Source organism: Podarcis vaucheri, assembly GCF_965113315.1.
Source record: "Podarcis vaucheri genome assembly, chromosome: 4".
NCBI classification, from domain to species: Eukaryota; Metazoa; Chordata; class Lepidosauria; order Squamata; family Lacertidae; genus Podarcis; species Podarcis vaucheri.
The window spans coordinates 9,805,799-9,821,921 of record NC_138762.1 but is presented as its reverse complement, the minus strand read 5'-3'; the positions used below and the strand labels follow the sequence as shown (position 1 = coordinate 9,821,921).

General features: G+C 47.1%; 1 protein-coding gene across 2 annotated transcripts in view; it reads right to left on the bottom strand.

Annotated features, from left to right (window-relative positions):
- Positions 1-15,340, bottom strand: part of MOGAT2 (monoacylglycerol O-acyltransferase 2) — a 47,563-nt gene extending 32,223 nt beyond the window's left edge. Inside the window, exon 1 of one of the 2 annotated variants that reach the window (XM_082219513.1) lies at positions 15,203-15,340. In XM_082219513.1, coding sequence (XP_082075639.1) covers positions 15,203-15,296 — 94 coding nt within the window. In that variant the 5' untranslated portion in view covers positions 15,297-15,340. Of the gene's footprint in view, positions 1-8,408; positions 8,532-15,202 lie in introns of those variants that run through there. The other variant, XM_082219512.1, reaches the window with a different exon arrangement.
- Between the last annotated feature and the right edge of the window lie 783 nt (positions 15,341-16,123).

Genomic DNA, 16,123 nt, shown 5'->3' with positions numbered 1-16,123 from the left:
ATATGATACCTGAACCAACAAAAAGAAGAAGGAGGAGGAGGAGGAGGAGGAGGAGGAGGAGGAGGAAAGAAATAAAGTTTTCTGAGCTCCTGCAAACAATCTGCAACATCCTGGGGGAAGGAGCTTCGCCACCTTGCAAAACCTGGCTACATCCTTTCAAATCTCCTGATTCTGCTGTTGGAAATAATGTTGGTGCTGATGATTTGTTAAATTTGTACACTGCCCTATACCCCTAGAACTCTGGTTGGCTCGTAACATAAAAATTACGATATACAACTAGGGGTCCTCCTGGTTGACTCTCCCCCGGATCCTGCAATATATTAGGGGAAACTCCTGCAAAAGTGTGTACATTAGACAAAACTGCCTACAAAAGGCATGCACCGAAACACCGGCACCTTTTCATGGAGTTTTTTCTTTAAAGAATGAAATCACAAACTGCTGCATAAATGTGGAAAACTCAATTTAAGACAGGAGAAATGGGTGACTGATGTTGACAAAGCTCAGCCATCCCTACTTAACATTGGGGTGAGCATTACCTTTTGAATTTTAGTTGAGATTCCCGCATTGCAGGGGGTTGGACTAGATGACCCCTAGGTCCCTTCCAACTCTACAATTTTTGATTTTATGAATTTGCTGCCTGTTGTGTTCATGACACAGGAGCTGACCGGCTGCAGGACTATTTATTTATTTTTATTTTTTAAAAGATCAGTCTGTTGCAAAACGCCGCCTTCTGTAAGCTGCCTCGTTTTATGATTGTTCAGAGCCCAAAGTACAAGTCGGGAGGAGATACCATGTCCTTGCCCTTGTCCCAGCTGACTGATGATTAATCGGGATCCATTGAGTCTTGCCAGCCCTTCGGATGCTTGCGAGAATTGTTAGGCAAGACTGGGGGTGAGATTTCCTCCATGGGGCAAGAAGCAGCCCTGCCTTCCAGCTTGCAAAACTCAGCCCTAACTTGACCCGCTGTTTCCCAGGCGTTTTTAAGTACGCGAGGAGAGCTCTCCGCTGGGTCAGATCATCAAGTGAAGAAGACATGAGTGAAACCACTCTCCCGTTCTTGTTCTCCACGCCTCAGACCTTTGGTCTCCTCCAGATTCCTTGAGCTGGCACCCAACAGATGTTTTGTACTACAGCTCCCTGGCTGGGGCTGATGGGAACTTTGACCCAATACATCTGGAGGGCTTTTTCAGACTACTTAAATAATAATAATAAAAATAATAATTTATTATTTATATCCCACCCATCTGGCTGGGTTTCCCCAGCCACTCTGGGCGGCTTCCACAAATACCAAAAATACACTAAAATGTCACACATTAAAAACTTCCCTGAACAGGGCTGCCTTCAGATGTCTTCTGAATGTCAGGTAGTTGCTTATCGCTTTGACATCTGATGGGAGGGCGTTCCACAGGGAGGGTGCCACTACCGAGAAGGCCCTCTGCCTGGTTCCCTGTAGCTTTGCTTCTCACAATGAGGGAACCGCCAGAAGGCCCTCAGCGCTGGACCTCAGCATCTGGGCAGAACGATGGGGGTGGAGACACTCCTGCAGGTATAACGCTCCTTCAGGTATACTTAAAGAAATACTCTAGTGCAGGCTTCCTCAACCTCAGCCCTCCAGATGTTTTGAGACTACAATTCCCATCATCCCTGACCACTGGTCCTGCTAGCTAGGGATCATGGGAGTTGTAGGCTGAAAACATCTGGAGGGCCGAGTTTGAGGAAGCCGGCTATAGTCCAACGACCTTGCAAGCAGGATTTGAGCTTATGAGCAACAGAAGCAATCAGATTATAATATTGTGGTTATGATTGGATAGAAAACAGGGTGCAGGAGAAGGGGAGAAAAAACAACGTTATGGAAAACAGGGTGCAAAGGCGATAAAAATTAATCCGTGGCCTTTCTAAACCGCAGGGGATATTGTTTTTGTTTGCAATTTTGGTGTTTTCGTGTTGCAAACCACCCAGTGGATGAAACTGAATGAATAAAAACAAAATGCTTCCTTTGTCCTTTCAACAAAAGGGACACGCACCGTCCGTTTCCCATTTCGTTTCATTTTGCACTAACAGCGGTCCCTTTGGCGAACATGCTGTTTTGGAATCACTGTCCTCCTTCGAAAGGGACCACACAGGAGAGGCTGAGGGTAGCAGCCGCTGGTTTTCGTGCCAGCGAGGGGCATCCCGGGCTTGCCTCACACGACGAGGCCTCCTGTGCTTCCCTCGTGTAACCACAGCAACGGCGGAGAGCGGCAGAGCCGAGCGGCTGCCACCGAGCCCATCTGCTAACGGGCAGAATGGCTGGCATCAGTCGTGCCGTGGAGAGAGAGAGAGAGAAAGAGAGAGATATAGAGGCTGAAGCATCCAGACAAACAGATCAATTTTCCCAAAGCAGGCAGACAAAGAGGATGTCCCAAGGCAACGAGGCCACATTCACACACACAGACACACCGCACTCACTTCCATTTAACGCAGGGCTGGGGAACATTTTCGGAGGTCCGCATTCCTTTCAGAACAACATCCCAAGAGCCATATCCCACTGGAAGGCGGAGACTCAAATGTAATTTTATTATTACAGTCGTACCTTGGATCTGCATAATCCAGCACATGTTTGCAATTTGGTCTCTGCTTCCTCTGCCCCTTTGAAATCCAGCTTGCACTTCTGGGAGTTCTCGGTCCACATACTGCTTAAGCCTGCCTTGTAGAATTTTAAGCATAACCTTGCTAGCGTGTGAAATGAGTGCAATTGTGCGGTAGTTGGAGCATTCTTCGGCAGTGATGTATGGAAGTGAGAGCTGGACCGTAAAGAAGGCTGATCGCCGAAGAATGGATGCTTTTCAATTATGGTGCTGGAGGAGACTCTTGAGAGTCCCATGGACTGCAAGAAGATCAAACGCATCCATTCCTAAGGAAATCAGCCCTGAGTGCTCACTGGAAGGACAGATCCAAATACTTTGGCCACCTCATGAGAAGCAAAGACTCCCTGGAAAAGACCCTGATGTTGGGAAAGATGGAGGGCACAAGGAGAAGGGGACGACAGAGGACGAGATGGCTGGACAGTGTTCTTGAAGCTACCAGCGTGAGTTTGACCAAACTGCGGGAGGCAGTGGAAGACAGGAGTGCCTGGCGTGCTCTGGTCCAGGGGGTCACAAAGAGTCGGACACGACTAAACAACAACAGCAACCTTGGATCTCAAACGCCTTGGCTCCTGAACAAATTGGCTCCCAAACAATGGAAACCCGGAAGTGACTGTCCCAGTTCTCGAACGTTCTTTTGGAAGCCAAAAGTTTGACGGGGCTTCCATGACTTCCGATTGACTGCAGGAGCTTTCTGCAGCCAATCAGAAGTCACACTTTGGTTTCCGAACGTTTTGGAAGTTGGACTGACTTCCGGAATGGATTCCGTTCAACTTCCAGGGTACTACTGCATTATTATTATACTTGGGTAGAATAGGCAAGTCTGCAGAGACATTTGTCAAATCCTCTCTCTATCCAGGCAAGCAAGAATCATTTCCAGATTTCAAGGACACAGTCCAGACATGTGAAATTCATGGAGGAGAGAGCTAGCAATGGTGGCCAGCCACGATGGTTAGAGATGGCACCTGAGGGACGCGGGTGGTGCTGTGGTCTAAACCACTGAGCCTTTTGGGCTTGCCGATCGGAAGGCTGGCAGTTCAAATCCCCACAACGGGGTGAGCTCCCGTTGCTCTGTCCCAGCTCCTGCCAACCTAGCAGTTTGAAAGCACGCCAGTGCAAGTAGATAAATAGGTATCACTGCGGCAGGAAGGTTAAACAGTGTTTCCGTACGCTCTGGTTTCCATCACTGTGTTCCGTTCCGCCAGAAGCAGTTTAGTCCTGCTGGCCAGATGACCCGGAAAGCCGGCTGTGGACCAATGCCGGCTCCCTAGGCCTGAAAGCGAGAAGAGCGCCACAACCCCATAGTCAACTTTGACTGGACTTAACCATCCAGGGGTCCTTTACCTTTTACCTAGATGGCACCTGCCTAATATTCAAGGGGAGGGGAGTTCCAAAGGGCAGGCCACCACACTAAAAGCCTGATTCCTACATTGTGTGGAACGGACCTCCTGATAGGCTGGCATCCGCAGGAGGCCCTCACCTGCAGAGTGCTTGGTTTGGCATATAAGGGTTGAGACAATTTTCTAAGCATCCTGATCCCAAGCTGTTTGGTGCAGCTGGGCTGAATGGGGTTTGCAAGCTCCAACCATCAGCCAATCGCGCAGGCAAAAAATGCATTGCCCGGTGTCGCCATGACATCCAGGAATGGACAGGGGGTGGGACTATCCACCTCTTAAATGTGGCCTGGAAAGGGAAGAGAAGGAATGATCTGGTCCACAGCTGTTTCCGCATCGCTAGACATGAACTGTATCACTTTCTTGGGTGGAATATTGCATGGGAGGGGTAATGCCATCATTGGGACCCTAGCAGACCCATGCTTGGGATCACATCGCTGGGCTAGATCCACCTGACCCCATCCATTGCTTGCTTTGTTTTCTCCCCGCTGCCTCATTCCGTTTCCTCCGGAAAACACTCCGTACTCCTACGAGATTCCTAAGCCACTACTTTCCTCTCCCTAACTTGTCGCCTTGGAAACTGCAAGCATCTCCTCTCCCCACCACTCAATATTGGCCAGCGTGAAACATTGCTCTGTTGCACCACAACAAATGATCTTCCTCTACAACGAGGCATCAGATTCTTAACTTCTAACTGTCTGAGCTCACAGTCAAAAAGTGGTCTGCTGGCCACATAGGACTCTCATTTTTCAGACGGGGCGGAGTTCACCTTTAGCAGGTACACAGTGTGTAGAATTTAAGCAAACGAAACGTGCCCTCGCTCAGTGGATGGCAGCCCATTTGGACCACAAGACACAGCCCTATGAACCTCAGTCGGCTTCCACTTGCCTACTTAGTTTTAACCTGCACAGGAGATGCCCTTTCCTACTCCATCATCTCCTCCTCCATCTCTGTCATAATGCCATGGCAGAGAAGAACATCAGAGAGGGCTGCTCAATCAGACTGTCTCGCCAGAGTGGTGCATGCCCTGGTTATCTCTCGCTTGGACTACTGCCATGCGCTCTACGTGGGGCTACCTTTGAAGGTGACCTGGAAACTGCAATTAATCCAGAATGCGGCAGCTAGACTGGTGACTGGGAGTGGCCACCGGGACCATATAATACTGGTCCCGAAAGACCTACGTTGGCTCCCAGTACGTTTCCGAGCACAATTCAAAGTGTTGGTGCTGAACTTGAAAGCCCTAAATGGCCTCGTTCCAGTATACCTGAAGGAGTGTCTCCACCCCCATCATTCTGCCCAGACACTGAGGTCCAGCTCCGAGGGCCTTCTGGCGGTTCCCTCCCTATGAGAAGAGAGGCTACAGGGAACAAGGCAGAGGGCCTTCTCGGTAGTGGCGCCCTCCCTGTGGAACCCCCTCCCATCAGATGTCAAGGAAATAAACAACTATCTGTCTTTTAGAAGACATCTGAAGGCAGCCCTGTTTAGCAAAGTTTTTAATGTTTGATGCTTCTACTTTGTTAACTATTTTTATTTTGTACTTTCTACTGCTTTTATTTTATTTTGTAATACTTTGAAAATTTCAATGAATATCTTATTAAAAAATAGAATATTTTTTCTTGTTTTCCTCCTCTAAAAACTATGCGCGTGTTATAGTCGGGTGCGTGTTATCGAGCGAAAAATACGTTAATTCATTTCGTTCAGCATCCTATAGTTGAGGAAACCCGTTTAAAGCACTTCAGCAATGTTTAAGGGAGGGTGGAGGTTCTTAATACGGAGGTTTAGCAAACCGCTGTGTGAAACACCGTCACCTTCTTTTAAAAGGGGTGGGGACTTGGGGTGTGAGTGGGAGGGGCCTGAAGCAAAAAGGGGTGGGGTGAGCTGGGGGGGTAACCGAGGGGGTGGGCGAGGTGTAAAGAAGAGGGGGTCCTGTATGTGACAACAGTAGTCAGAATATTATATGCACAGAAACGGAAAGGAGAGCAGGTTGCAACGAAGGAGGAGTGCGGCTTTTGAAAGCAATGGGCTATGCAGAAATGGCAAAGCTGACAGCGAAACTGAGAGATCAAAATGGGGAACTTTTTAGTAGAAGGATGGAGACATTTCATGGACTATTAAAAAACAACAACACCACTATAGTCAAATGAAATTGCGGGCAGGATTCGAGATGAAAGCGGTGGAAGAAAAACGATAGAATAACGGTAATAGAGAAACCTTTTTGTAAGAGATATAATGCAGTGAGGAAGGTTTGAGTAAAAGCACTGTGGAGACGGGAAGTCCATTTATCAAACTATGTAATGATATGAAGATCCTTGTGAAAATGTTTGGAAAAAATTAATAAAAAATTGTACTGGGATAAGGGGTAGCGGTGGGGAAGGACAAAGGGGTAGCTGGGGTTGGAGACTGGAACAAGCTGGCGTGGCGGCCCCTAGTTCAGAGCTTTCTGTGTGTCACAACACATTAGTGTGTCGGCGTGTCCTCACGAAGCCCACGGGGATAGATAGGGGTTTGGTCATGTTGTTCCGATGTCTGATTATTGTCTTCCAAAGCAACTACTCTATTCCCAACTTAAAAATGGAAACTGTAATGCTGGTGGTCAACAAAAGAGGTTTCAAGACTCAAGGCAAATCTTTAAAAATATAGCAAAAACACCAACAACTGGGAAACAGTGGCCTGCGAGCGCTCCAGTTGGAGAACAGCCTTTACCAAAGGTGTCATGAGCTTTGAAGACACTCGAACTCAGGACGCAAGGGAGAAACATGCTAAGAGGAAGGCATGCTTGGCAAATCCACACCGTGATTAACTCCTACCCGGAAATCAATGTCCCCACTGTAGAAGGACGTATGGATCCACAGTCACTTGTGGACTCACCTTTAAACCTGTGTTTATGGAAGACAATCTTACTTGACTACGAGTGATCGCCAAAGAAGAAGTTTAACCTCCAGTTTGCTATTACAGTGGTACCTCAGGTTACATACGCTTCAGGTTACATACGCTTCAGATTACAGACTCCACTAACCCAGAAATAGTACCTCAGGTTAAGAACTTTGCTTCAGGATGAGAACAGAAATCGCATGGTGGCGGCGTAGCGGCAGCGGGAGGCCCCATTAGCTAAAGTGGTGCTTCAGGTTAAGAACAGTTTCAGGTTAAGAACGGACCTCTGGAATGAATTAAGTACTTCACCTGAGGTACCACTGTACTGTGTCACAAAATGATGCATGTCTAAAAAAGTGTGCCACTGACATGAGACGTTTGGAAATCTCTGTCCTAGTTAGAGAAGAAAACCACCTTAGCTTAGGTTGTCTTAGTGCACTGCAAAATACGGTGCTAATCCTGCCAGGAGCAAAGGCGGGGTGTAAACAAATATATATTAAGAACAGTACTACCGCAGGCACGCACCACTCTGATCTTCCTGAGGCATCTGTAAATACAGAGTAGCACCTAGAAATGTGATACAAATATGTGCCCTGCCTACTAATTCTCTTCGTGTTGGGGGATTTCTCAAGGAGTCAGACCAGTAAGAAACCTACAGATCTTGCTGTTTGCGCACGGCGGCACAGAAAGGCTGCCATGCAAACCGTTGTTGCTAAGTCAGGAATAAGAACCTCTCCATCTCCTATGGGTGAAAAGAAGTTCATTTAGAGAACTTCATGGGACTCTTTCCAGCAAGATCACTGTCCTGTTCCCACCTGCTGTTGTGATCTAGTTAAGCAAAATGGCTACGGGAATTCTTTAAGAAGATAGTTAAAAAGACTCTTCTTAAAAACCTAAGAACTCCATTAAAAGAATCAAGTCTTGAAAAAAGTTATACGATCTAAGAAAGTCTTTAAAAGAAGACTTTCCAAAAGAATTTAAAAATTATAGTGTAGCGCCAACTGAGTACAGTAGTTTTAGGTATAAGCTTTCGTGTACATGCAGATACCGTAAGATGAGGCTATCTAATGAGAAACAAAACTATAAAGTAGAATGAGTACAGTTGCATGTGGGTTAAAATAACAAAGTCTAAGTAAAGACTGTGTTATCTACATAAATTAAAAAATTGAGACCAACTAAGTTTGTTCTGTGTATAAGCTTCTGTGTGCTTGCACACTTCTTCAAATACCTCAGATACGTGTCTAAAAAGTGTGCATGCACACGAAAGCTTATACATAAAACTACTCAGTTGGTCTCTAAGGTGCTACCTTATAATTTTTAAATTCTTTTGGAAGGATTCTTTTAAAGACTTTCTTAGATCATATAACTTTTTTGAAGACTTGGTTCTTTTAAAGGAGTTTTTAAGAAGAGTCTTTTTAACTATCTTCTTAAAGAATTGTTTTAATTTATTTCGACTACAGCAGACCAACACAGTTACCTGCTTGAATCAAATATTTAGTAGGGTTTTGTTTTGTTTTACCTAGACCCAGGAAACTGAAGACGCACTGGAGAACAGAAGCCGTCTGGAGCCTCCTTTCTAAAGGGATGGAGCGGGGAGCAAATTCGACCTTCATTGCGGCGCGTGGCTTCAAACTGGATGGCAAAGGACTCTCAACGGACGAGCGAAGGAAATGGGAAAGAGCAAAGTCTCTGCTGACGCAGAATTAAAGGAGTCGTTTGCAGGGAGCTATTAACGTGGGAGTGGATTACGCCTATCCCATGGAATGGATCAAGAGCTCCAGTGTGCATTAGGAAACACGGATCAAGTGTTCCTGTGTGCATTGATTTAAGAAAGGTAGCCAAGCCTGTCTAGTCCAGCACGTGGTCTAAACCACTGAGCCTCTTGGGTAGGGGTCATCAAATTTTTTCAGCAGGGGGCCGGTCTACTGTCCCTCAGAGCTTGTGGTGGACCGGACTAAATTTTTGGGGTGAGGAAATGAACAAATTCCTTTTCCCAGTAGTGATGTATGGAAGTGAGAGCTGGACCATAAAAAAGCCTGATTGCTGAAGAATTGGTGCTTTTGAATTATGGTGCTGGAGGAGACTCTTGAGAGTCCCATGGACTGCAAGAAGATCAAACCGATCCATTCTGAAGGAAATCAGCCCTGAGTGCTCACTGGAAGGACAGATCCTGAAGCTGAGGCTCCAAGACTTTGGCCACCTCATGAGAAGAGAAGACTCCCTGGAAAAGACCCTGATGTTGGGAAAGATGGAGGTCACAAGGAGACAGAGGACGAGATGGTGGGACAGTGTTCTCGAAGCTACCAGCATGAGTTTGACCAAACTGCGGGAGGCAGTGGAAGACAGGAGTGCCTGGCGTGCCCTGGTCCATGGGGTCATGAAGAGTCGGACACGACTAAACGACTAAACAACAACAACAACAACCTTGGATCTCAAACTCCTTGGCTCCTGAACAAATCAGCTCCCAAACGATGGAAACCCAGAAGTGAATGTCCCAGTTCTCGAACGTTCTTTTGGAAGCTGAATGTCTGACAGGGCTTCCGTGGCTTCCAATTGGCTGCAGGAGCTTCCTGCAGCCAATCAGAAGCCATGCTTTGGTTTCCGAAAGTTTTGGAAATTGAACAGACTTCCGGAATGGATTCCGTTCAACTTCCAAGGTAAGACTGTATTATTATTTTACTTGGGTAGAATAGGCTAGACTGCAGAGACATTTGTCAAACCCTCTCTCTATCCAGGCAAGCAAGAAACATTTCCAAATTTCGAGGACACAGTCCAGACAGGTGAAATTCATGGAGGAGAGAGCTAGCAATGGTGGCCAGCCACGATGGTTAGAGATGGCACCTGAGGGACGCAGGTGGTGCTGTGGTCTAAACTACTGAGCCTCTTGGGCTTGCCGATCGGAAGGCTGGCGGTTCAAATCCCCACAACGGAGTGAGCTCCCGTTGCTCTGTCCTAGCTCCTGCCAACCTAGCAGTTTGAAAGCACGCCAGTGCAAGTAGATAAATAGGTACCGCTGCGGCGGGAAGGTTAACAACGTTTCCGTGCGCTCTGGTTTCCGGCATGGTGTTCAATTGCGTCAGAAACGGTTTAGTCCTGCTGGCCACATGACCTGGAAAGCCGACTGTAGACAAACGCTGGCTCCCTCGGCCTGAAAACAAGATGAGTGCCGCAACCACATAGTCGCCTTTGACTGGACTTAAACCATCCTGGGGTCCTTTACCTTTTACCTAGATGGCACCTGCCTAATATTCAAGGGGAGGGGAGTTCCAAAGGGCAGGCCACCACACTAAAACCTGATTCCTACATTGTGTGGAACGGACCTCCTGATGATAGGCTGGTATCCGCAGGAGGCCCTCACCTGCAGAGCGCTTGATTTGGGCATATAAGGGGTGAGACAATCTTCTAAGCATCCTGACCCCATGCTGTTTGGGGCAGGTAAAGGCGCAGCTGGGCTGAATGGGGTTTGCAAGTCCCAATGGTCAGCCGATCGCACAGGCAAAAAATGTGTTGCCCTGTGTCACTGTGACATCCAGGGATGGACAGGGGGTGGGACGACGACGACGACAACAACAACAACAACAACAACAACACATTTTATTTATACCCCACCCTCCCCAGCCAGAGCCGGGCTCAGGGCAGCTAACACCAATAAAATTTCAGTAAAAAATAATAAGAAAAAAACAATTTAAAATACAGGTTAAAATGCAATTTAAAATGCAGCCTCATTTTAAAAGTCAAAAACCATAAGGGGAGGGAAACATTATAGTCAGACCGAGTCCAAACCAAAGGCCAGGTGGAACAGCTCTGTCTTGCAGGCCCTGCGGAAAAATGTCAAGTCCCGCAGGGCCCTGGTCTCTTGTGACAGAGCATTCCACCACGTCGGGGCCAGTACTGAAAAGGCCCTGGCCCTAGCTGAGACCAACCTAACCACCTTGTGACTTGGGACCTCCAAAATGTTGTCATCTGTGGACCTTAAGGTCCTCCATGGGGCATACCAGGAGGGGCAGTCCCGTAGATACGTGGGTCCTAGACCGCATAGAGTCTAGTTTTGATTAAAAATCAAAACCAGCACCTTAAGCCTGACCCTGTACTCCACCAGGAGCCAGTGCAGTTGGTAAAGCACCGGGTGAATGTGATCCCGGGGTAAGGACCCCGTAAGGAGTCTCACCGCAGCATTCTGCACCCGCTGGAGTTTCTGGGTCAGTTTCAAGGGCAGCCCCACGTAGAGTGAGTTACAATAATCAAGCCTGGAGGTGACCGTCGCATGGATCACTGTGGCCAGATCAGGGCCTGCAAAGGGAAGAGAGGGAATGATCTGGTCCACAGCTGCTTCCGCATCCCTAGACATGAACTGTATCACTTTCCTGGGTGGAATATTGCATGGGAGGGGTAATGCCATCATTGGGACCCTAGCAGACCCATGCTTGGGATCACATCGCTGGGCTAGATCCACCTGACCCCATCCACTGTTCAGTTTGTTTTCTCCCCTGCTGCCTCATTCCGTTTCCTCCGGAAAACACTCCGTACACCTACGAGATTCCTAAGCCACTACTTTCCTCTCCCTAACTTGTCGCCTTGGAAACTGCAAGCATCTCCTCTCCCCACCACTCAATATTGGCCAGCGTGAAACATTGCTCTGTTGCACCACAACGAATGATTTCCTCTACAACGAGGCATCAGATTCTTAACTTCCAACTGTCTGAGCTCACAGTCAAAAAGTGGTCTGTTGGCCACATAGGACTCTCATTTTTCAGATGGGGCGGAGTTCACCTTTAGCAGGTGCTCAGTGTGTAGAATTTATTCAATCAATCTTTATTATGGTCCAGAGACCCAACAAATCGTTACAAAGCAATGCACAATTCAGACAGCCTACCTCCAGGTTAAACAAGCATGTTGTTCAGAATATAGGGATCATTGGTTCTTGCAACCACCGATAAAAACTTTGCCAGTGCTAATGTTCTAGCATTTGTCTGGTCTTCCAATAGGAACCTGACATAGTGAGCCTCTGATTTTCCCAGGGAAGGTACCAGCAAGGGTAATATCAGTTCAGCCCTGGCTTGCTCATATTTCGCACAGTGCAGCAAAATACGTTTTATAGAATCGATACCTTGAGCACGCGAGCAAAGTCTGTCTTGGTAGGGAACTCCTCTCAACCTGCCATCCAACACTGCAGAAGGAAAGGCGTTGAGTCTGGCTTTGGTGAAAAGCCTTCGATAATTTGGTACTGTCAGGTTTTTAATGTAAGGTGTTAACTTAAAGACATGCCCATATTGTACTCCTACTGCCAGCGGACTACAGACTGCGTGTGTCTCAGTGGTCCGAATGGACAGGCATCCCCCGAGTGAGGGCAGGTTTCGTTTGCTTAAATCCTACACTAGATACTACTCGATCTTATCACTTCTCAGCCTTTTGGCTAAGATCAAGTGTAGGATTTAAGTAAACGAAACCTGCCCTCACTTGGGGGATGCTCGTCCATTCGGACCACAAGACACAGCCCTATGAACCTCAGTCTGCTTCTACCCGCTTACTACTACTACTACTACTAATAATAATAATAATTTATTATTTATACCCCGCCCATCTGGCTGAGTTTCCCCAGCCACTCTGGGCGGCTCCCAATCCGTGTTAAAAACAGTACAGCGTTACATATTAAAAACTTCCCTGAACAGGGCTGCCTTAAGATGTCTTCTGAATGTCAGGTAATTATTTATCTCTTTGACATCTGACGGGAGGGCGTTCCACAGGGCGGGCGCCACTACCGAGAAGGCCCTCTGCCTGGTTCCCTGTAGCCTCACTTCTCGCAATGAGGGAACTGCCAGAAGGCCCTCGGCGCTGGATCTCAGTGTCCGGGCTGAACGATGGGGGTGGAGACGCTCCTTCAGGTATACAGGACCAAGGCCGTTTAGGGCTTTAAAGGTCAGCACCAACACTTTGAATTGTGCTCGGAAACTTAGTTTTAACCTGCACAGGAGATGCCCTCCTCCATCTCTCCATCCTCCTCCATCATCTCCTCCTCCGTCCCTGTCATAATGCCATGGTAGAGAAGAACATCAGAGAGGGTTGCTCAATCAGACTGTCTCGCCAGAGTGGTGCATGCCCTGGTTATCTCCCGCTTGGACTACTGCCATGCGCTCTACGTGGGGCTACCTTTGAAGGTGACCTGGAAACTACAACTAATCCAGAATGCGGCAGCTAGACTGGTGACTGGGAGCGGCCCCCAAGACCACATAACACCCGTCCTGAAAGATCTTCATTGGCTCCCAGTACGTTTCCGAGCACAATTCAAAGTGTTGGTGCTGACCTTGAAAGCCCTAAAGGGCCTCGGTCCAGTATATCTGAAGGAGCGTCTCCACCCCCATCGTTCTGCCCGGACACTGAGGAAAAGGGATAGCAGTTGGGAAGGACAAAGGGGTAGCTGGAGTTGGAGACCGGCCCCTAGTTCAGAGTTTCTGTGTGTCACAACACGTTAGTGTGTCGGTGTGTTGTACAAACGATCCTCACGGGGCTAGATAGGGGTCTGGTCGTATTGTGCGGATGCCTGATTATCGTCTTCCAAAGCAACTGCTCAATTCCGAACTTAAAAGTGGAAAGCGTAATGCTGCTGGTTAACAAAAGAGGTTTAAAGACTCTCTCAAGGCCAATCTTTAAAAATGTGACATAAACACCAACAACTGGGAAACACTGGCCTGCGAGTGCTGCAATTGGAGAACAGCTTTTACCAAAGGTGTCATGAGCTTTGAAGACACTCGAACTCAGGACAAAAGGGAGAAACGTGCTAAGAGGAAGGCATGCTTGGTAAATACACAACATGATCAACTCCCGCCCGGAAACCAATGTCCCCACTGTGGAAGGACGTGTGGGTCCAGAATTGGCCTCCATAGTCACTTGTGGACTCAATGTTAAAACTGTGTTTATGGAAGACAATCTTACTTGACTACGAGAGATCGCCAAAGAAGAATTAGTTTAACCTCCGGTTTGCTACTACTGTGTTGCAAATTGATGCATATCTAAAAAAGTGTGCCACTGACAAGAGAAGTTTGGAAATCTCTGTCCTAGTTAGAGAAGAAAACCACCTTAGCTTAGGTTGTCTTAGTGCACTGCAAAATACGGTGCTAATCCTGCCAGGAGCAAAGGCGGGGTGTAAACAAATACATATTAAGAACAGTACTACCGCAGGCACGCACCACTCTGATCTTCCTGAGGCATCTGTAAATACAGAGTAGCACCTAGAAATGCGATACAAATATGTGCCCTGCCTACTAATTCTCTTCGTGTTGGGGGATTTCTCAAGGAGTCAGACCAGTAAGAAACCTACAGATCTTGCTGTTTGCGCACGGCGGCACAGAAAGGCTGCCATGCAAACCATTGTTGCTAAGTCAGGAATACGAACCTCTCCATCTCCTATGGGTGAAAAGAAGTTCATTTAGAGAACTTCATGGGACTCTTTCCAGCAAGATCACTGTCCTGTTCCCACCTGCTGTTGTGATCTAGTTAAGCAAAATGGCTACGGCTGCATTCCTAACCCCACTTCCCTAGGCAAAACCCACTGAATTCAAGTAGGACTGACTTCTGAGTAGATGTGGTTAGGATCAAACTGGCAGTGTCTCAGAAATATTTAGTAGTCGAAATAACTTAAAACAATTCTTTAAGAAGACAGTTAAAAAGACTCTTCTTAAAAACTCCATTAAAGGAATCAAGTCTTCAAAAAAGTTGTATGATCTAAGAAAGTCTGTAAAAGAATCCTTCCAAAAGAATTTAAAAATTATAATGTAGCACCGAGTACAGTTGTTTTAGGTATAAGCTTTTGTGTGCATGCAGATACCGTCAGATGAGGCCATCTGATGAGAAACAAAACTATAAAGTAGAATGAGTACAGTTGCATGTGGGTTAAAATAACAAAGTCCAAGTAAAGACTGTCTGTGTTATCTACATAAATTAAAAAACTGTCCGGTAGCTCCTTAGAGACCAACTAAGTTTGTTCTGTTTATAAGCTTCTGTGTGCTTGCACACTTCTTCAAATACCTCAGATACGTGTCTAAAAAGTGTGCATGCACACGAAAGCTTAGACATAAAACTACTCAGTTGGTCTCTAAGGTGCTACTTTATAATTTTTAAATTCTTTTGGAAGGATTCTTTTAAAGACTTTCTTAGATCATATAACTTTTTTGAAGACTTGGTTCTTTTAAAGGAGTTTTTAAGAAGAGTCTTTTTAACTATCTTCTTAAAGAATTGTTTTAATTTATTTCGACTACAGCAGACCAACACAGCTACCTGCTTGAATCAAATATTTAGTAGGGTTTTGTTTTGTTTTACCTAGACCCAGGAAACTGAAGACCCACTGGAGAACGGAAGCCGTCTGGAGCCTCCTTTCTAAAGGGATGGAGCGGGGAGCAAATTCGACCTTCATTGCGGCGCGTGGCTTCAAACTGGATGGCAAAGGACTCTCCACAGACGAGCGAAGGAAATGGGAAAGAGCAAAGTCTCTGCTGACGCAGAATTAAAGGAGTGGTTTGCAGGGAGCAATTAATGTGGGAGTGGATTACGCCTATCCCATGGAACGGATCAAGTGTTCCAGTGTGCATTAGGAAACTTTGATTTAAGAAAGGTAGCGAAGCCCAATGCGCAGAGAGAGTCTTGCAGAGGCCTGTCTAGTCCAGCTAAACCACTGAGCGTCTTGGGCAGGGGTCAGCAAACTTTTTCAGCAGGGGGTCAGTCCACTGTCCCTCAGAGCTTGTGGGGGGCAGGACTAAATTTTTTTGGGGGAAATGAACGCATTCCTATGCCCCACACATAACCCAGAGATGCATTTTAAATAAAAGGACACATTCTACTCATGTAAAAACATGCTGATTCCTGGACTGTCTGCGGGTTGGATTTAGAAGGCGATTGGGCCAGATCCGGCCCCCAGGCCTTAGTTTGCCTACCCATGCTCTTGGGCTTGCCGATCAGAAGGCCACCCAACCGCCTTAGGGACTTAGCTCTGGATCTGATGTTGGAAATTAAGCCTTATCAGGAGAAACTGGCCACTCTCCAGGCACCCAGCTTGATCTCCTTGTTGACCTCCCTGTCTGCGTTTCCCGGCAGGATACAGGCTAGGTCACGATCAGCGATCCTCCTCAAGCGTGAGAAGAACACACCACTCTTCCCTGCTCCCTGCTCCCCCCAGGGAGGGGGAAGAGATAGACAGAAACGTATTTACATGCCTTTATTTCTGTCTTTGCAGCATTACAGAGA